The sequence below is a fragment of the Chelmon rostratus genome, chromosome 18, assembly GCF_017976325.1.
Source record: "Chelmon rostratus isolate fCheRos1 chromosome 18, fCheRos1.pri, whole genome shotgun sequence".
Lineage (NCBI taxonomy): Eukaryota > Metazoa > Chordata > Actinopteri > Chaetodontiformes > Chaetodontidae > Chelmon > Chelmon rostratus.
In genome coordinates, this window is record NC_055675.1 from 7,757,264 (window position 1) to 7,779,773 (window position 22,510).

Here is a 22,510-nt window from a genome sequence, read left to right on the forward strand (position 1 = left end):
AGACTAAGCCGTGTGTGTGTGTGTGTCTTCTCTGCTGCGCAGGAGATGGAGGAGAGAATCCAGCATTTTGATACATTCCTGTGAGATGGAGAGAAAACCTTTCAGGTCGATCCTGAACAGCCCGGGACCACAAAGACACACACAGACTGAGCGAGAGAGAGAGAGCGAAGGAGCTTCTGAGTCGAGCCCTCAACACAGAAACACACACAGAGGAAATCCGGCGCCCCTCCCGTCGCTGGGAGGGAACACGACAAGGTTGAGGACAGAGACATTCAATGGTGCTATTGTCTCAGGAACCTGGCCAGATCCAGACCCATTCTACACAACCAAACTCCTGGAGGTGTGTCAGTCACACACACGCACGCACGCACACACCAACTGTGACGGGCAACCCTGGTGCTACTCGGGTGCTATCCTAACTTTTGTCCATGCTGCTCTTGGGATTACTTCTTAACTTGGATGACTAGCAAAACCAACAGATCGGGTGATGTCACATCGCAGCCTGGCCGCTTCCACCCCCGGAGCGGGCCGTGCATACACACTCACACGCCCTGACACTTGGGTATGTATGTATTTCTACAGACACACACCAGAAATGCACACACACGCACTCGCTCAGATCCTCACCAGCAGAAGTGTGAATGCAGAGTGCCGCCAGGAGATGAGGACAGATAATGTTGTGAATCGGTTAACCACGCCGCTGAGCCCTCGAGTGGGACGCTTCGTCGCTGGCCAGTTGTCGCCTCGCTATCAAGCAGCTCATTTCTTCTGCCATTTCAGCTACTTGATTAGTTCAACATCTGAGCCGCCACCACCCATAACAATAGTTTACAAAGAAGTTCTAGTAGGAACACAAACTGGTCAGCACAGCAGGACTAGAAGCAAGTTTGTCCTCTTTCTAACAGTGCTCATCAGGTGCTGTAGGCTGTTAGTCCCCTTGGTGTCCGTCTCAGAGTTACCGGTGAACGAGCTTAGCGTCGCCCGCACGTTAGCCGTGCAACCACCTCGCTCATAGACCGCCTCAGGCATCAGTCTTCGCAGACTGCCACGTCCTGAATAGTTTGCGGTAGCTGAGCCCCCCTTCCTCACTGCATTCACAGTCTGAATGTTTTCCCTCACCACTCAAGCTGTGCCCGCCAGTTGATTTTCCTACCGACACCCCGGCTGAGGAACTGGAAGCAGTACAAATTGGAACGCGTCTATAGAGTTTGCACTGCCTAGTGTGTGCCTTATTTGAAACCTCATCTGAAACTCTGATATATTAAACAGGATTTTTTATTTACTTCTCGTGACAATGAAAAGGCTCCAAGTTGGGGTGGGTCTTAACCACTGAGGTCACTGTGACCTTGAAGCAAAAAAGAAACAAAAAAAAATTTCTCAATGCCATTAGGTTGTTTAAAAACATATCTCTGCTATACATCTCCAACCTTGGCCAAGTGACAACATTAGAAAATCAGCAGAATACGAAAGGAGTTTTGGATAACACTTACCTTCTGCAGCTGTGTCGGTGTCCGGCCAGATATGTCTCAAGCACTTGAAATGTTTTTACCATATTTAAATGTATTCATGCCCTGTTAAACCCAGACCTGTTGTGGAGGTCAGTCTCCACCTGAGCAGACAGCAGGTGTACGAAGAGGTTGACAACACCAGCTTTCCTTCAGTTTTTTTCATATGCAAAACATAATGATGCGAGTCACGTGATTTACTGTGCCAAGTGTTATCCCACTCCCTCAAAAGGTGCTGACATGACGGTGCCCGTTCACAGGAATTCTGTTTCGACTATGAAAATGTTCTGTTAGATGGTCATGACAACCTATGTATTATGTTGTGCATTTGATAATTCTTTGTTTTTTTTATACAATGCTTTGCTTGAGTTGAGATTGTTTTTGCATGGGTTGTGAATCCATAATGAACAAGGCCATTCTAGGCAGTGCCCGTCACTAAGGTGTATAAAGTATCACATGATTTTTATGTTTTATTTTTCCTCCTTTCAGAAATGTGTGTACCGACTCTGTGGGTTTGTTTCACTCTGTTTTTCTCCACATCAGACGAGAGAAGCTGGATTCCAATCTGTGGCCAGCACAGTAGACATTTTCTGACTGTAGTAAATGAAGGTATTTACTGAAGCTTTATAAGGTTTTCATGGCATTTTCATGGTTTGGGAGATGCCATGTTTTGAGCAGGTGTAGGCTGGAGAAGGCCCCTTCTCTCTCTCTCAAAGCACTCTTGTCCAATCCTCAAACCTCTTGGTGCAACTCTGACCCCAGCTCACCTCTGCCTTTTCTCAAATTCTAGGTGACAAAAGCAAAGACCATATGCAAACTGGCAATGACAGGTTAGCACTTGGACTACTGCAGAGAGAAAAACCAACGCTACCTCAGCTTAATTTATTTTAATGCGAAAACTGTTTACTGGGTACAAACACAGTATTTTTCTTCCCCCCAAAATACTGTTGCTACATCTACAGTACCATCTAAGGTACCAGATCAGTGCAACGACGGCTGCTGCAGTAATCCAAGAGTTGTTTATATCTCTCCGATTGTTATGTATGTTTGCATTTGAGCCAGATGATGATTGCATAAGTTCTAAGGATATTTCATGGACTATATATTTTATGCTTTAGTTTCAGGTTAATTTCTACTGTACCTTGACACTGGGGAGATAATCCTAGATCTGCTCCTCTTTCATAATGTCACCCCATACCTTGTTAGAAGCTATAGAGAGCATTCTCTGCCTCTTTACACACTCGCCTTTTTCTTCCAAATCAAGTTTGTTTTTGCAGATTTTCATCTCATGATTCTGATTATTTATTATTAAACATGTTTTACACCTAATATTCAGTAAATTGTCTTTTTGTACGTTTGAAATTTAACAAATCGGGAAGCGTCACGTGTACGTTTGAACAATGTTGCTGAATTGCGTAGCGTTTGTGTAGCAGGTTTATTTGGCGTGTGCGGGGGAATAAAGGGTTTACAGGTCTCTCAGGTTCAACACGCGACAACATGCCCTTTCAACGTTTCTATTTATTTCATTGTTCTGGTGTTTTATTCGTTAAAGTGGTTACAGACTGTGGCATACTGGAAGAGACTAACATTAGGATGGAGGTGTTATTTAAAGTGTCCGTCTAATACGTCGCAGGAAGAGAAACAGGACCAGACTAACTTTTTATTGTTTTTCACTTCGTCTCCACTTTCTGCCAAAAGAGTTATTTTTTATGAGTTTAAAAACGCGTATGGAAACAAAATATGGGTAGTTAAATGTCATACATTGTGATATTACTTTCTAATTATATATTGTAGCCAGTTTGGACTAACAACCAATTTTTGTCTGGTAGTTGAGACTACTTAGTCCAGTATGCAGAAGGAAAGGGTTTGTTCCATCCTGAATTACTTTGTTCTTCCCTGTTTTTCACAGTTAATTTAGTCCAGACTTTCCATAGCTTTGTCAATTCTGTTCGTGTATTTTAACACACCTGTTCGCAATTGTTACGTTAGTGTAAGTTATATTTGAAATGAAACATTTACTGTATTTCTCAAATAAACTGCTGTGATATACTTGAATAAAGGTTCAAACTGTACATTTCAAGTGTTGATTTTTCTTCCTGGAAACCAGATAAATGGGAAATCCACTGTAGCGTGAACTTTCAGATAACCTGTAGAAGAGCAGAGTGCAGTATTTTGAAAGCAAATCTGTGTAGCTGTTTAGTTGCATCTCCTTTAAAAAAAAATTACACATTAGTATCTTAATATAGCAAAATTAGGAGCCCATAAAGGCAACTTAACTGTATTGAGTAAACTGCTTCTCTTTGAGAAAATAAAAAGTTATTTACCCTTGATTCATTAGACAGTACACATAAAAAAAAGACTTGACACTGTGTTCATGTTCTGGTATATGTATTAGGTTTCAATAATAACAACTGTTAATTTCTCCTTTTTGGGTACAGATTTACAGACATACCTTTTTGAATCCAACCTATCAGGGTTTTTTTCTAAAAACATTTATACAGAATTGCCTTCAGGTTTTAAAATATACATATTTCCTTCCTGTATTTACAGAATAGCAACCCAACGTCAGTTTGAGGGTTGCAATGAAACACATTTGTATAAAACAAAAAGAAGGTGGGGGCGGGGCTGATGAAAGACAAAAACCATGGATCAACAGATAACCCCTATGATAACAGTCACGGGTGGTCATTGTGCTTTTTTCTGGAGGAACTGTCCCAACTTGAACATGATCAGATGGCAGCAGACGGAGGAATTCCCTCTCTCTCTAAATGTAATGCTGTCTTTGTCCCAGAGAACAAGAGAGTTATGAATCAAAGGGGAAAAAAAACAGGCCACTCGCCCCCCAGATGATATCTCAATCAGGCTGCAATTGCACAAGAACAAGGGGGAAAAAAGATTTTCTCATTTTAAACCCTACCTGACCCAGATTTTATGGTTTTTCCTATGTTTAGCAAGTCATTAACAGAACCGGGTTACAGAGAGTTCAACATCTGTTTTTAAAATTACCTCATAAATCCACACTCACAGTAGGAATTTCACTTCCTGATGCGGTGGAGAGAGAAGAAAATCATCAAATCAACCGATGAAAGTGTTCGGTGGATTCCCTTCCTTCACTTTTCCTCCTGTCCTGTAGATATCGCTAATGAAAAAACGCTCACACACCAAAAAGAAACTGCTCTCTAGTAAATGACTATGAAACCTACACCTGTCAAACAGGATTCTCAAAAAGGGACAAACATCTGGACCTGCAATGGCTTTCACTGCGCTGAGTCAGAGTACTGTAAAGAAATGGGGAGGCGGTGAGTTTAGAGATCTGGAAAAGACAGACCAGAACAAAGATGACTTCATGGAAAACCAAGGAGTTTGTAATTTACTAAGAGGGTCCCTGTGCCTGTTGGATGAGAGGATGAACTACTACCATGACACATACAGTACTGGAGGTTAGGCATCGTCACCTGACATGGCTGAGTAGTTGAACATGAGTACATTCTGCACAGGGCTTTTTTTTTTTTTTGGAGGGGTGGGACAGGTAACGGGGTGGATGGATGCTGGCATCAAGTCCAGAGGTCGCTGACAGACCGGCCCGGCCCTAATCTGCCGTCGCACATCGTCCCACAACCTGGAGCTCAGCTGGTGTTTGGCGTCGACCCGGTGCGATCGGCCGCCCTCAGCCGCTCTGAATGTACTTCTTGATGACCACACAGCCGTGTCTGAAGAGCGGGCAGGGCAGTGACTGCAGGAGAGTCCACGTGTTGGTGCAAGGGTCGAAGGTCTCCATGTTGCCGAGGGCCGGACCCTCGCTGCTCACGATGCCTCCTGTGGCGTAGATCTTCCCGTCCAGGATCACAGCGCTGCACAGACACACACAGGGTTATCTTTTAACCAATCCTTCACAGAACAGACATTTTGGGAATTGTGCGCAGAGTCAGAAGAGAAGGTCAAGTCTTCGTGCTAAGCTAAGCTCCCCGGCTGCTAGCTGTAGGCGTACACTGCAACCTGCTGTACTTGCAACAGGGAAAACAACGACCTCCAACACAGGAAGGTGCAATGCAATGGTCATTCAAGTTGGAATCAAGTCAAAAAATCAAGATCCATCTAGCCCAAGTTTGACGACATGAGCACGCCTGACGTCACAGCAACATAAGTGGCTGATAGAAGGTGTGAGCTAATGCAGCTTTGAGATCAGATAGCCGCTCACAGCAGCAGGAATATTGTCCTTATTTTTAATCAAGATCAGAGAACAAAGCCAGACAGAAGACAACATCTTCTGAAAGGTGCGGATTGCACGCTGGGGGACACCATGAGACCATTTCCCATCATCCGCATATGCCCTCGGCACGCCTAACAGGACTACTTTCTAAGGTGGGAGGGAAAAAAAAACACCCATTACTTTCCCTCTTGAGGCCGAGAGAGAAAACTAATGAAAACGCAAATATCTGTACAAATGTGCTCATTTGATATGAGAAACAGAAACAGGAGTTTGTGTGCAGAGAGGATTAAAACTTGGGCTGTAAGCTGATTAGGGCTTTGTACTCCTATTGGGGTTTGGAACGATCTGCATTTACATAAGGTGCACGCTCAAGCGCACGCACGCACACAGAGCGAACAACATGCAGTCCTGTTGCACAAATTCACAACACGGTTGGGACGGAAAAAGATTATTACATAAAGCCTAAATCTACTCGGGGAGAAAGCTGCACAGCTGATCCAAAATGGAGAGGGCGCCGGGCAAAGCCTGAAGCTGCTCGTCCTGATAAACGGAGGGGAGGTGCAGGCCTGCAGAGGGCCGGGCTCAGCCGGGGGAGAATATCAGCTCTCCTGCACGATGACCTGCTACACTTCATCTGGTGTGCAGGAGCATGCACTGGAGATAGTGCTGTTTCTGAGTGTTTGTGCGTCTCTCTTTTGGCAGCTCTCCTGCGTTTGCTGTTCTCCCTCCTCGCCTGCATCTCTTCCTCTCTCTTCCTCTCTCTCTCTCGTGTGTCAGACTTAGTTAAATGTAGCAGAACAGCTGCCTGCCGTGTGCTGCTGCAGCTTATCAATAACTCTGACAACATGATTTATGTTATACATTCTGCACTTAAGATCACTGTCTGTAATTGCCTCCCAAATGTATTTTGCGCGTGCCTCTTTCTTTCTCGGCCCCTTGAAAAAAGAAAAAAAAAGGGCTCATGTCTTGAAGACTGCGGGTTCAAACTGCACACCTCAGAGGCTTGCGCCGACTGGAATATTAGGGAGTGATCCCACTGTTGTTAATTTCTAATTATCAGCCATTATGTGTCCACAAATGGTGTAAGAGTTCAGGTGTGGACTGCTGTTCCTTGTGGGGGTTTTTTTATATTACACCCACATAACTATGTGCAAATAGACACAAAAAAAACCCCCAATGACTCATATGTCACAGTATTAACGCGGGATAAAATAGAGCGATTAAATGCTTTGAAAGAAAGTTGATTAAATCAAGCAGTCTCTGTTTTTCAAATGGATTTCTTTTGTTTCTCTCAGCGTGACAGACAGCGGCATTACTGATGAAGCAATTTTAAAAATCAAGCCCGTGAATTAGAAAGCAATTTTTCTACCGAGAGAGACGTTTCACAACCTCAGAGCATCGTGTTGGAAACATTGTCAGCCCACAACTGGCTTTGTTCAAGTTTTAATTAACTGGCCTGAATACATTTTCCCTGTGCAGCCGTTTACCTGTCTTCTGACACAAAGACTGACAGATTACTAATAAGATTGAGTTTTGCTTCTTTTTTTTTTTGTGAGGCTGCATAATGTGCTTTTTAAGCTTCACACAAAACAGCCCTGCAAGAGTCGAGATTTTGAAAAATCTTTAAAACTCCACAGTGGAGGCTTTAATAATCTCTTACCTGCAGAACTGCCGAGAGTGATTCATGTTGGGACCAGCCTTGATGTTGCCTTTGTCTGGGTCATAGATAGTGGTGGCTCGGGCGTAGGCTCCACCCAGGATGAATATAAAACCGTTTAGACTCACTGCAGGGGCATATTTGTTATCTAAAGATATGAGAGGAAGAGGAGAGAGGGGGAGAGAGAGGGAAGAAGGGGAGAGATTTTCGTTAAAGAAAAAACAGCTATTGTCTGAATGTCACTCTCACACGCAGCAGAAATTTCCATTCAGTATAATGGCATCAATTTGTTATTTTTTCTTTCTTTCTCCCCCCCCCCCCTGCCGTCTCCAGGCCGCATGCAAAAATCATCATCAACATTCTCCTTATCGCTTTACAGATGTGCCATTCTCAAGATTGCTTTGGGAAAAAAAAAAACAAAAAAAACAGAATGAATGGCAAACCAGTGAAAAGGCAGAGTTCATAAATCCTCGTGGCTTTATTGGGTTCTGCTCAAAAAATATGTTTGGGCTTGGCAGCAATATAAAAGAGTTACCTAAGTCCCAATAATTCACAATTGCATTACGCCCTCTGGCACATCCATAGATTCACAGAGGGGGAAAAAGGAAAGAAAAAGCATTGTGCACATGCATTGGAAATACATGAGTGAACAGGTGGGATACTGCATACTCTATAATTCAATCTGATACAGTATATAGCACATGAGGAAAACAGAGGCATTGGAGCAGCACCGCTGTAGAATTATAGATGATGGGAAACAAAATGAAACAGTGGTTTGTGCGGAACGATGCCATTGGAAACCTGCAGCTTGCAGGCAGCGGCCCTGCTGTGCGGGAAGAGGAAGTGTATTTCAAACTAGGAGCAATTTCTCTTGAGCAGACTGCAGCTGGCCAATTTACAAGCAGCATGAATAATGTGCAGACACTTGGCCGTGAGCCGCCGTCCTCGCTGTTTTGCTGCCACAATGGACGGACATCCCTCATTGGAGACGGGCAACAGGAGGAGTGACGTCTGATGCCTTAATAATGGCGGCGGAAGCCCTAAAAGCTTCTCCGGTGCAGCAGAGCCGCCGCCGCCCCTCTCCGCCTCTCCCCTCAGCTGCTGAGAGCGGTCCGACATGTTTAATTAGCGGGTCAGCTCTGGAGGCGAGGGGCGCTTCAGCTGCCCCTCGGAGTGACACCCTGAATGAGCTGCACCACATTATTGTTCCAGCTACAACTCATAATGTTCAGTAACAGCAAGACAAGGGCCAGATGCACAAAGACAGAAATATGCTCACGTGCTGCTTCCCTCAGATTTCTAAAGCTGCCTGATTCTGGTTTTTAAATCTCAATCAGTGTGGAAATGGGCGTACATGCTCAAGCCTCATTTATCCATCTCTGCAAATGGATGTGATAACGCACTCAAACACCCATTTGCATGTGGCATGTTGTGCCAGGTCCAACACTCATGAGACCCCATCAGAGAGAGGGACAACAAAGAAGAGTAGCGTCACCAACTGTCGCATCAGCGCAGCTCTCCAGCGGCGCAGCTATCATTACGCGCAGCTGTCGGGGCGCCCGCACCGCTAATTCGTCACATGTACCTGCGAACCGCCGCTGCAGTGATATCTCAATCATCATTAAACAGAGGGATGATCAACGATTCGTTCGTGGAGCTCATATCGAAACAGAGCGCCTCAAAATTCAGGATGAGAGGGAAAGGATCATTAGCAGGAGGCTTACGCCTAAATGATCAAATTCACCATTCAGATCACTTCAAGTTTAGAATCTGGAAAATAACAAACACTGTTTTACTCCCCAACTTATACTTAACCTCCTGGTCATATCACCCTCAGCCGGCTCTATAAAACCCTGTGTGTGTCTGGTTTGAAGTGTGCGTGAGGTGCATGGTCTCACCACACACTCCTCTTTAAAAAAATGCCAGTTTCTATGTAGAAAATGGCCTCGATGTGTTTTGTATCACTTCTGCATCTGGAACGTGGAGTCTGCAGCCATGCTAGCAGCCCCTGTGAGGCTGCGTTCATCCACAGTGGCTCTTTGAACCGCGCGCTAACTCCGGCATGCTAACGCGCTGATGTCAGGCAGCTTTGAGAATGTGGGAATGTGGTTGGTTTTGGAAATATTTAGTCATAAACAAACGCAATTACAAAGATTTCGACGTGATTAAAGAGAAGTCAGGTGGTTATTCCTGTTTCATCCTCATGAATCACGAGCATGGATGCATGCACATAATATCATGCTGAGTATTTAAGCACGGACCGGAGTGGCGGCCTGGACTGACTGGCGTGGACTGCCATCCGTGCAGTTATTATGGTCAAAAGAAAAAAAAAAAACACTTCACTTTAGCCTCTAAATTACTTAGTGCGGTCGTTTCATACGTTCCACGATTGCGACGCAGTCATTCACACGCACGCTGAAATCCAATCCGAACTTCCCCTGCAACCATCTGAGGCGTCAGCTTCATTGTCTACCCTTGAGGAACAAGTTGCCACTGATTGGTCCTCCTTGCATTCTGCTCGACGTGTTTATTTTCTCCCTTTACCTCCGTCGTCTCATTGATATGCCGCTGCCAGTCTTTGTGAGTGTGTGTGTGTGCGTGCTTGGCAGAAGCGTGTGTGTACATGATGTCTTGTGTTAGGTCCCATAAACACAGAACACTCATTTCTCTCTGCTCGGCGCCTGAGGCAGAATAATAACAGGATGCTCTCAAAGGGAAAACCTTTCTCTCTTTTTTCCCCCCACAGACGCTCTCACCGCTGCTTCCTGCCTCTCTCCCCCGTGGACCCGCGGCAAGCAGCGGGGTTTGAGTGCTCGGAGAAGTACCAGGCAGGTATATCACATTCTCATTTGGCAAGCCTCAAAGGACTGCTGCCAGGGTTCAACATCTCTCCACCGCTTTCGCTTCCGCTCTCATCCCCTGGCCTTCGACACCGAAAACGAGCCCTTTCTGCTTAAACAACGCCGATATGTGGTAAAGGGTGCACAAGCATCGTCTGCGACGGCTGAAAACTTTCTACTGCTATTCTTGAAGCCTGGTTTTTCACAGCTCTGAGGTCGGAAATATCAGCCAAGAATCCACAGCTGACCAAATTCTGCATAAAAAGAAGAGAGGAAAAAAAAAGACAGCGAAACAAGGGTTTAACAGGGCGGCGGTGATGGAAGTACAGCTGCGCCTGCGGGGCAACACGGCCTGACGCAGGATCTCACACTCTGATAAAACAGCTTAGTCACCCAGTCAGGGACCCCTCGGGCTGAGGTCAAGGACAGGAAGCGAGCGAGAGCGCGCGCACACACACAAACACACGTTTAGACAAACACACAGCCGGGATGAAATTTGCCGCTGCTGTCTAAACAAACACCTTGTTGTTCGCTCACATCCTTTCCTATCTGACTCCTGCATCAGCACAACAGATATCTGATTCTGTGAAACCAGATCACTACCGTAGAGATAACAAACACACGTATATATATATCAAAACTCGCTCGATTATACCAATACTGTATACTGTACAGATCTAGATAAGACCGCTCTCTCTGATAAAGACTCCCAAACAACAGTCGCCACCACAAATCGGTGGCGTCACGGCGACGCGGGAGATGTGCGGTCAGTGGCGGGCGGAGGAGGAACGTAAACAAGGAATAAACAAGACGTTCTCCCGGTGAAAGGCGGCGGATGACATGCTGGGCATCCTCTCCAGCTGCCGGCGTCCCACCAGAGAGCAGGAGGAAATAGGACAAAGGAGCTTCAGTTCTTGCTGCCAGGAGCTTAGGTAAGATTACAACAAGGTAACTGGAGCAGCAAAAACTTTTTTCTTTTTCACACAATATCCTTTTATGCGGTGGAGAATAAGAGCAGCCTTTGAAACGACGGACCAACACAGCAGAGGGAGGAAAGAGGATGATGTACTTTAATTCACTCTGATGGAGAACGGGGGTGGGGGATGGGGGCATTCAGCTGATTCGTCATTTTGTGTGAGTCATTGTTCTGCCGTCAATTTTCCCGATAGAGCAGTCCAGGCGCAGGCGCAGGCCCAGGCGAGCTCCTGGAGTCGGCCGGCCATCGTATGCGCACGTGTGAACAGACGTGACTTTTGAAATGTGTTTTTAAAGCGCTCAGATCAGTTCGGACGTTAAAGAAAAGAAAAAACAAGACTAAGAGTCGACAGCCATGCTAGCTGCTCTGCAAGGCTGTTCGCAGGCGCAGCAGTGCTTTGGGCTAAATGCTAACGCTAATATGGTCAATGTTAACATGGTACAGCCATGTTTTGCTTAGTTAAGCCTGTTAGCATGCTGCACAGCAGAAGCTAGTGAGGATCTCACTAGTTTTGTAGGTAGTCATAAATCAAAATGTTGGACAACCTAAAGTGTGATAGAAGTAAAGCCTGATGTTGGCACTAGATGGACAGTCAGGGGTCATCGGAGGTCTTACAGCTGCTCCTGTGGGGGAAGCGTTACGATAATCCATCCAGTAGGTGCTGAGACACATTTCTGTCCCTCGGGTCATGCTGCCAGAATGGCCAAAAAAGCAAAAACAGTGACAACAAGCCTTTTTTTTTCTTTTTTAACACACTCTCTTAGAGTTTAGGATGTAATTTTAATCAAACGAGTTACATAAGCGAGGACCAAGATTTCTTATTTAAGATTGCCATCTGCTGTGTTCGGGAAGATGACGATAAGAAGGGCGTCTGGCTGAGTGAGAGCTGCTCTTGCACACTGTGATGCAGGCTGAACGCCGAGGCTGATCGCAGAGGCTTGTGCAGAAATCTCACGCAGAGAAGTCTCCAAACGTCGGCATCGCGGCTACTTGGGTGAACTGACCTTTTAAGGAAAGCAGCGAGGCTTCAGAAATAGTTTAGTGCATGTGAGGGGGCTCAATTACGCTCCCGCCTGTCAGTACATACGTTGCTCGGGAGACAGATAGAAGGAAGACAAAGGAAGATGTAGATGAAGCTGCAGAGACGCCGCGCATCTCAATAGACTTGTTGAAGGGACTATTTTTGGGAGGAGTAATATTATTTTTCACTCTGCAAGAGATAGGAAGTCAGTCCTGATAAGTGTTTGTGAAACCCATTTGCAGTTCAGGCGGGAGACGGTCCATGCAGAGGGAAAACACACAACCCCCACACACACACTTGCACACACACTGACGCGCGGCGAACGCACACCGCTGTATTTGTGTCAGTCGATAAGACAGTGCTGAGAGACTGCGAGAGACGGAGGGGGGAGGGAGGCATGCAGAGGGGGAGACGGCGAGAGAGAGAGAGAGAGAGAGAGAGACATGAACAGAGATTAGAGAGCGAGAGCGATGGAGGGAGGCAGAGGGCTGATCGAGAGACGCTCCCCACCGGCTCACTAAAATCATCGCCGGCCCAATTTCACAGGAAGCACTAAACCCGTCCATTATCTCTTGGCTCGTTGGCTGTCAGACACAGGCTCATCTACACCCTGACAGATGACGGTCTGTCTGTCTGCGTCTGTCCTTAACACACACACACACACACACACACATAAAAAGACAAACACCAAGCATGCACACACACACACACACACACACGGCGCAACCTCCTGGCTCGTTACATAATTCATGCGCTGTGTACCTGTGCCCCCGGGGGATGTATAGTTGATATGAGGTAAGAAGAGGTTGTGTGTGTCTGCAGCTCTCTCACTCTGTGTGTGTGTGTGTGTGTGTGTGTGTGTGTGTGCGTGCCACACTTCTCTCTCATTTCTCCTCTGCCAGCTGCTCTGCCAGCCCTTTAATACCATTCAGCTCTCGCCCAAAACACCCGCGTTACATAATCATCATTTTCCTCACAGTAGTCGTACTCTGAGAAAGGCGCTAATAACAGAGAGCGAGTTTCTGGGCAGCGGCGCCGAGGGAAGTGCCTCCGCGCCGGCGCTGTAATGACACGAGAGCAACTTCTTGTCAGGCAACATTTGAATTCGAATCCATTTCTTGACCCTGCGTTTGTGTCTGACGCCCGCTGCTCCGAGTGTTGCCGTGAGCAACAGTATGCCACCATTTGAGATAATAACTGTCTTTTTTTTTTTTTTTTTTTTTGAAAAGCAGCATTTGGACAGATCCTTGCCTCGAGACTCCATCATGTGCCAACATCTCAAATGGGGTGATCCGGCAACAAATATAGAATTCATACAGTTTTTAATTGTGTGGAAAATTTATTGAAATGAGCATAAACATAGACCCATTATTTTTTTATTTCTTTGCTTTGAAAATATTTATTTTTCTTGCAGCTTGAAAGGAATAGTTGGACATTTTGGGAAATATGCCTATTTGCTTTTTGGCAGAGGGTTAAAGAAGATGCACTCTCGTATCTGTCTGTTAAATAAAAGGCTACTACAGCTAGTAGCCGGTTAGCTTAGCTTAGCACAAAGGCTGAAATGAGGAAATAGCCAGCCTGACTTTCCAGTGTTTAAGCTAAGCTAAGCTGCTTTCTGCAGTAGCATTATATTTAACCGACAGACCATCAGTCTTCTCATCTAACTCTTCTCAATAAAGCTAATAAGTGCATTTACTAAAATGTCAAACTTTTTTTTTTTTTGCATCCAATAGCGTTGTCCAAGCTCCAAATGTTAAGCGAAAAGACTTGCAGGATATGCTCAAATCAATAGCAATCATCCCTGCGCTGTACCTTTCAAGGATGTATTTTTTGGGAAGAAACCTGCCTGTGGATAAGATCTCTGCCCTGGGAACGCAGCTGTCAGTGTTTTGAGTCACGCAGAGTTGTACACCGTGTTTTTCCTGCTACTTTGGAGTTATGGCAGCTGGGTTGGAGTGTTTCTTCTGTTGCTGCGTCCTTCACAGGTCCCCGGTGGCTCTGGCTGGAATGTGGCTGCAGGTTTGTGCGGTGAATAACTCCAGGGTTTGGCCAATAACATGTCAGAAGCTGTGGTTGCACCCACCTATCATTTCAGCTGTGGTCTGCTCATTATAAGTATTGAGCAGTAACATGGGAAGAGTGAGGGATAATGGAAAATACTGAGTAGGATGATAATAATGATAAGGAGAAAACAACAGGAACGGAAAAGGTCATATGCTGACCACTGGATTTCTTTGTTGCCATGGTTGTGGGTCAACATTTTCGCTGAAATAATATTAAAGACCAAAAGCACATTTATAGTGTTTGTGACTGAGAAGAACTATGGAACACCGTGATAAAGCTTTCATCTTCACAAGAGACACTGATATACACTCCAACACATAAAATTGAGGAGGGGATTCCCTGTTCATGAGATGCAGAGGTAACCTGAAGCACACACAAAGCATTCATCTATAGTACGACCAAATTTGGCCTTCAAATGGCAATCAGGAGATTATGGTTTGGAAAGCAGAAGTCAAGCACGTGATATGGAAGGTGTTCAAGTGGGCAGAGTTGCGAGGACACTGTTGCTAGGCGACCGGCAACCATAATGGAAGCCCCCTCTAACAAGACAGCAAGATGTCAATGGCCAAACATGCAGGCCGCATGCATATAAATGCATGTTGTTGCAATGTGTGCCTTTTCCTGTTTTGCTGTTGCGATACTAATAAAGAGCAAACATTAATATTCATGTCCTGAAGCAGAACAATTTAGCTGGAAACGCGAAGGCATAATGAGCCAAGAGAAACCACACGTTTGGGAATATCAGACCACAGCCTGGTACACGCTGGTTTAAGAAGGAGACAACAGCGCAGCCGTAATACAAAAGGTGATGGTAACAATGGCGACACATCCCCCGCGGACGTGACATCTCTACACCGTGTTGGAGCTTGTGTGTGAAAGAATGCAGGTGGTGTCACCCGTCTCACCTATCATGGGCGATTCAATGAAGCTCCAGGTGTTGCTCTGCGGCACATAGGACTGGAGGACACCCGCCGAGCGGCCGGCCTCGTTCACGCCCCCGAACACGTAGACCTTCCCCCCGCACACTGTAGCTGCCGCTGAATGGACCGGCTTAGGAAGAGGAGAAACCGTCTCCCACTGGTTGGTGATGGTGTCGTACCTGGAAATTTTTAAAAAAAGGAGTTTTGGGTTGTTTATTTTTTAGAAGTTTTGCATTTTTTTTGCATCATTATAGTAATTTCAACCTTCGATTAATTAAAAACCAAAGCAAAAGAAATAAAGAGATAAAAGAAGAGAGCAGGTCAAAAGTAAGGTCATGACAACACTTCAAATTAAATAGACCCGCAAGTCTCTAAATTACTTATGAAATCTCTAACAATTCATGAACTACTCTCACAGTCTGCAGTCATTCACACACACACACACACACACACACTCATGCACACACACTAACAGTACACAGGCATACCCTGATTTTGAAAGTTCCCACTGCTCTGAATTGACTGTGAAATGCTCGTTTTGGCTGCAGGGCTGACAGATATAATTAGCAGAATGCCTACACCACCAGGGAAGATGAAAAAGACCAACCATTATGTACAATGACAGCAATTAAAGCAATTACACAAAGCAACATATGTTGGGAGCTACAAGCCATTAGTCTCCAGAGTTGGGCTGTGTGTCAGCGCGGAGCTTTGGACCTTTCTCACTGAGCCCTCTTTGGCAGAGACTTCAACGCCGAGCCGAAAACTCAGCCGACCCAAACCGGCATAAACAGAAGCACAGATGAAAGGGCCTGACACAATGGGCTGCATGTGAACAAGACACTGGCTTATGGGATTGCGCCCTTGTCAGAGGTTGAGCGCTGGTTTCTATGTATATTTCTTAAATTTGCATTTGTGTCTGCTGCGCTCGCCGTGTGTGTGCGTGTTTAGACGTGTTTGTGTGTGTTTCTTTTTTTTTTTTGCCCCCCGGCTCCATTAGCGTGGTGTGTTAGCAGCGTAATCCTGTGTCCATGGGCCACTGATCAAAGGGGAAGCGCCGCCAGCTTTCCAGCTGGAGTAGGCCTCATTAAAGTGCCACAAACAGATCCAGGATCTGTGATTAAAACGCACATCCGTTCAGACTAAAGCGAGCCTTCTTGATCAAGGCCGCCTCTTTGTTCTGGAAGAAAAACACCTTTACATGAAAAAAGTGAAGCCAGCGTCACACAGGACAGCGAACCTTGCGCATCAAACGTCTGAGGAATGTTTCAGGGCTCACGTAAGTAGACTCCCATACAGTCACTTAAGGGCGAGAGCGGGGCCAATGACCTTCATTGGGTGTTTTGTCTAATTTTAGCCAGCGCACAGATGTCTTTCCTCTACTTGTCATTTACTTTCTTATCCAGAGTACCCGTCAAAGAGAGACAGGTGTCAAAAGGTATTCTGCTCAGTCTGTGGATGCTTCACGGCTGCAACTCCTGTGGCATTTGAAGTCAGGCTGAATTTAAATGATACCTGGACGCTGGTCACATCCCCCTTTCCTGTGAGACGACTTTTAGATAACGTGTGAGAGGAGACGGGGAATTAGCCTCTGGGAAGATTCCCTTTGGGGGGTCTGATAATGGTCTTGGCATCAGCTTCCGAGGAGATGGGTTTAGCTCGACTGGCAGGCTGAGAAAGTGGTGACACGGAGGACACTCTTGGATAGGTGGACTCGAAAACACTCAGAGTGCCAATTAGCACTGTTTAAACAGGGACACACACACACACACACACACACAGCAGCAGCATCAGGTTGAGTAAGTGAGCCCTGCTGAGATAGAAGGACTAACACGTGTCTCATTCTCTGGCAGATGTAATTACCCCTTGGACCACATCGGGGGAGGTTCATAAATTTAAGGATCAGACACTGCTGAGTGAAGCTGATTACTGGATAGACAACAGGCCAAGAGGGCTACTGCAAACAGCTGGTCCTGATGAGAAACGATAACAACTTCAACAAATACTGCTTCTTTACTGTTTAAGTTCGCTAGAAAATAAGAGCGATGTAGTCTCTGGCTGTTTTTCCGGCTATTATTACACTACTCAGATCCCCAATTTGCTTTCAAATCTGAAGTTTTTCTCTTGGACTTCCTGTATTTGTGACCAATTAAGCCAGGAAGTTAAAGCTGCATGACTTTATATTTTGAGATTAACAGTATATCAACATGTGTTGTGTTGTAAAAGAACCCACAGAGAATTATTACCTGGCTCTGCAGGCCTCCTCACCTCTACGGAGCCTTTTAGCATCTTTTAGCTCATTATTTTGGTTTCTCGGCCGGCCACCCACACTGTTTGGCTTCACCGTCGCTGCTGCAGCTTTTAGAGAAAAGGCTGTTGTAAGCTGCACTGACTAGCTGCAGGGTTTCGTTATCTGGTAATAACTGCTTTCTTTAACCAGGAAAATCTGTTAAAGCCCAACATATTTAAATCTCTCTCTCATAATGCCAGGTGAAAATAATAATTCCTGAGTTAAAATATTCCAGCTCTACACGCTGTTTTCCCCGCTGCGCCACTGATGTCCGCCCTCTCTCCTCTCCTGATTCTGTGAATTAAGAGTTTATTTCAGCCAAACCAGAGTCGGCGAACAATTGTTGCAACAGTGAAAGATGAACCGACAAGGTTTATTTTGTTTCTGTAGATTTTGCATTGAAATGATAAAATCACTGTTTCTATGAATGGAGTCTGGTATAGATACAGTATACTGGCTGTTTCTGGTTAAACAAAAAGGAGCTTACTCTTTCACAAAGAGGTCCATCTCTGTAGGGATCCTTTCCATAACGTTATCAGATACTTAGAATAACAGTCAGAGCTTGTCAGTGGCAAAAAGACTTTTAGTGGACACCTGGAGGGATTCCATTACAGCCTGTTTAGTGGCTGCCAGCTGCAGTGCTCTCGCTCACTACTGGACCAATTAAAAAAAAAATGCAGTCCCCCGATTTTCATCAAAACACAAAAACAGAGAGGATAACAGAGTCCACAAGCACAGGTGACATTTGACCGGAATGTCTCCCATTTGTCCAGGACGTGGACATTTTCCAGGACATACAGGCCGACACCAAACCCTGGCTGGCTGGTGAACAGAGTGGAGCATTTGGCACGTAAAGAGCTGGATATTTCCCTCGGGAGTTTGTAGAGACCAAAAACAGAGCTAAAACTAGAGTGAATATCGGACTTACATTCGGCAGGTGGCCAGAAACACGACTCCAAATAATTGCTAGTGTTGCTCCGTGTCTGCCGGATGTGTAAATAGGCAAATATTTGCTAATACGTTCGCCACTACAACGTAATAAGGTGATAATATCTCAGTGCTGTGTTTTCAGGTGTCATTTGCTGTGTGCCGTGTGGGTTTTTTTTTTTACCATTTCTCCCCAGGTGCCGCCTTCACTCAGGTGCTTTCAATCACACATCAGAGCCTGGATGTTTAGGACGGGGCCAGTGGGCCAGATGGCAGCTTATTCTGCAGATGGCAGTTTAGACTGTGTGTTTTCAGTTTGGTAGTACATTTCTGATTTTGAGCTCACACTTTCTGTTTCCTGACTTCTTTCCTACTTTCCTGACTGCTCTCATCTCCTGGACTTTGTCGGGGAACGTAGCAACAGGTCAGTCCAGAGTGGTTAAAAAAGCTTTAAAGGGTGGGTGGAAATACCTGACATCGACACAGTCCTGCCCACCTCAAAGCAGAGAGAAAAGCACGGACAGAACACAGATACAGAAATGTAACAGCAGCATTCTCACTTTGTCAGGTAATACTGCGCAACCCCATTTCTTTGGGTAATAAGCGGCTCAAGACTATAGGCTTCAAGGGCCATTGATTTAAACATGGCACAGCCATCGTGCCGTCAATAGGGTCAGAGTTCTGATACAGAGATAAAGATATGTGCGAGAGACTCTGCATCTCCGATCTCCCCAGAGGTCACAAACCTGATTGAATTCATTACACGTGTGAGCCTTTAATATGAGCCGTGACATTAGGACTGACACTAAAAAAGACTCGCAGAGTGGGTGTACATGTTCGATTATATCTCCAAGGCTGAGGAGAAAGATAGAGAGGAGAGAGGAGAGAGGCAGCGAAAAAAACAACAACAAATTGTTACATAAACAAAGACTACGTCGCTCCTCCTTCTTCCCTCTGAAGACAGACAGAGAAGGCAGACAGAGCTTTTTCATTGTCACTAATACACTGTAGGAGTTCATCCATCAGCACGTTGTGCTGCATTGATTGCTTTTTTTAAAAACGTGTTTATACACAAAGACTGATCACCACATGAAGCCATGTAATCGGCTATAGCTCCTGACAGGGCTTGTTTCATCATGCGGGGAAAATCGTCTCGAAAATGCCACTTCGGGGTTACGGCAGAACAAATAATGTAGAATTGGGCTTTTTTTATGAGGGGGGAGAGGAGAGAGAGAGAGGGAAAGAAAGACAGGAATTGTGAATGAAAGTCAGAGGCCAGACTTTCAACTAGATTTGCCTCTGAATATGTAATCTGGATAAAGAGAGAGATGCTAATGCTTGCAGCACGCACTGCAACTGGCATGTCAGCAAATCAGAATTCTAATTCGATGTCGGCCAGGTGTAGCAGCGACCCACGCGGTGCGATCCTGTTGGTAAAACAGTCGCAGCTAACGTTTCTCTGGCCTTCGTTCTCCGCTGACCCGCCTGGATGAGAACCAGCATGTTCGAGAACAGGTGAAATTCGAGGGTTGCCGTGGAAATGCAGTCACACCTGGCATGTTTGTTTATGTTGACGGCAGACGGGTTCGCCGTCCCCCCCACCTGCTCGCTCGCTCCGTCTAGTGCACATGAAGAATTAGATCCAGCCTTCATATGCTAGTCTGCAGCCCACGTTCTGGAGAGAGTATATCCACTAAATACCAGGTGTTGCATGTGAGGGCGGGGTGGACTGTGCGTCATCTGCGTGGCGTATTCACAAGCATATCAACAAGAAAGCAGGTGAACACGCTTGTTCTAAAACCCAGTTCTGTCCTCTTGTGTCTGGCCGTGGCCTTCACCAGCTCAGACTACGACGAAAAAGTGGTGCACAAGCAGGTAGTGCAGCACCAAGATGCTACAGAGAAGTGGAATTAATATGAAAAGCATGAATCTGTAAGTGTGCTATAATGTGATACAGGAAGTCAAGATGCCTGCCTCTTGAACCTGACCACCTGCCCTCCATCTTTCAACCTACACAATGCATAGAGGAGCAATCTGTATCTCTCTCTTACCAATCATGTAGAGGGCGCCTGCGGCAGCTCGGTCAGTTCACTAATATGGTTACCTGCAGGGGAGCGTGGATGATGAACCACGCTTTCCTCCATACCTCTCTGCCTCTCTCTCTCACACACAAACACACACACGTGCGATAAAGTGGACCAGATGGGTTGCCAGTCTGCATGCATCCATTTCCCCTGAGATCCAAACTACAGCATGGAGTGAGAAAAGAGAGTGTGGAGTTACAGGGAGGAATGACCCCCCCTCCAACCTCACTCAGATGACAAAAACCACTTGGGCTGTATACACCTCAACGCTGACAAAAAAGATCCATCAAGAGGAGGAAGAGTGTTTTATGCTGCAGTTACAGCCACACTGGAACAGCATGCAAACACTGAGTGCTTAACAAAAGCTTATAAAACTATCTTTGAAAAGCCTTGTAGTGGAAGATGATGCACAAATGGGAAAGACACACAAACAGAAGCTGCATTCATTCAAGTTGTTAACCACGCTTAGGCCACACATGCCCACACCAGCAGCTCCGTAACCTTTAAAAACTGAGCACGTGCCCCAGAATGCAATTGAAGCTGGTTAAATTAAAAAAAAAAAAAAAAAGCAATGCATTAACGGCCTGCGGAGAGGAGCCGATGCTCTAGATTCTATCGAGCAGGAAGTCATGCCCTTAAATTACAAATTCACATTAATCCCTGCAATCTATCTCACCCGGCTATCTAACTCACGCGCGTGAACACTATCTCCCCGTCTATCTTGCATTCTCTTCCCGCTGTCCACATGCACCCTCGAGATGCACACTTGTGAACTGAGGCTGCTTCAGTCGTGCGGGGAAATTTGCCTCGTTTGCAAAAGAAAAAGGGTCAGCCTGCATCCAAATCAGAGTCACTTCTGGTTTCGATCACACATTTTCACACGGATCTCTCCACTGCACTGAAATATCTCAACATCCATTGAACGGACCGCCATGAAATTTGTCAAAGACATTCATTACCCCCTGACGATGTGTTGTAATAATTTCTCATCGTCCAACACCACCATCAGGTCAAATATTTGAATTTCAAGCGAATGGCATTCCCATCAGCCTCAGCTACACTTTAGTAGCAAATGTTAGCTTGCCAATACGCTAAACTAAGATGGTGAACATGCTTGCACAAACCTGCCGAAGGTCAGCATGTTAGCATCATCATTGTGAGGGTTTTAGCATGCTGCTGTTAGCATTTATCTCTACACGCTGCTGTACCTCACAGGGCTGCTAGAGTGTCTCTAGACTAGTCTGGTCCACACTGAGGTTAGTTCACACTGAGTTTCTCTTTTCAATCAAGGTCTGTAAAACCACCGACTGTCTTATTTCATTCTACAGTTAACCCCCAAGTTTGCAAGCTCGCCCATCTGGCGTCAAGTGTCATCAAGCCAGAGGACCTCAATATATGAAACATTTGCATGCAGCCCCGTGTTCGACAGTAGTTTGATTTGCTTTCTATAAAGCCATTGGAAGAGGCACAAGAGGAGATGTGTGTGTGAGTGCATCAATCCCTCATCGCCCTCTGTTTCCTGTCAGGAGTAATGAAGTGAGAGGTTGTGATTTGGCTTGAGGAAACCAGGCCTACCGTGTGAATCGGCTTCGGCCTGGAGGGCATTCAGAACAATTTGCACACACATATAGGCTTCATTTACTTGCATGAACATTTCTCATGCTTGATGCTCATTTGCAGCAAGGTGGGGGAAATCTCGACAGCATTAAAAAAAAAAAACACTTTATAGATCGCTGATAAGGGGAAAAAATGCAGTTAAGTTTGTCTACTGAACTTTCGTTTCAAAGCAAATGTAGCCGCACATGCGTGGTGCACGTGGGCCGCTTTGACAAAGAAAGCTGCTGATAGTGTGGATGTTCATTTGAAATCACTCAACTGTGTCTCCTTTGCATATTTGCTAGAATCTCATCCAAAATGCTTCCTTCGCACCTGGGCAACGCCGGCGTGTGAACGAGGACGACGGGAAGAAAGAGGCAGAGGAAGGACGAGGAGGGGTGAAGAGGAGGAAATGAAAAC

At 45.7% G+C, this 22,510-nt stretch overlaps 2 protein-coding genes across 3 annotated transcripts in view; one reads left to right on the forward strand and one right to left on the reverse strand.

Annotated features, from left to right (window-relative positions):
- atad2b (ATPase family AAA domain containing 2B) overlaps positions 1-3,569 on the forward strand; it is a 70,298-nt gene extending 66,729 nt beyond the window's left edge. Inside the window, exons 28-29 of one of the 2 annotated variants that reach the window (XR_006007670.1) lie at positions 43-562; positions 1,995-3,569. Coding sequence is in view for 1 of the 2 variants with exons in the window: in XM_041958786.1 (XP_041814720.1) it covers positions 43-84 (42 nt within the window). In the remaining variant the exon portion in view is untranslated. Of the gene's footprint in view, positions 1-42 lie in introns of both variants that reach the window. The other variant, XM_041958786.1, reaches the window with a different exon arrangement.
- Positions 3,570-3,889: 320 nt separating this feature from the next.
- LOC121622036 (kelch-like protein 29) overlaps positions 3,890-22,510 on the reverse strand; it is a 192,619-nt gene continuing 173,998 nt past the window's right edge. The window contains exons 13-15 of the mRNA XM_041958822.1: positions 15,179-15,372; positions 7,376-7,520; positions 3,890-5,356 (exon numbers count right to left, since the gene is read on the reverse strand). Of these exons, the coding sequence (XP_041814756.1) occupies positions 5,173-5,356; positions 7,376-7,520; positions 15,179-15,372 (523 nt within the window). The 3' untranslated portion in view covers positions 3,890-5,172. The remainder of the gene's footprint in view (positions 5,357-7,375; positions 7,521-15,178; positions 15,373-22,510) is intronic.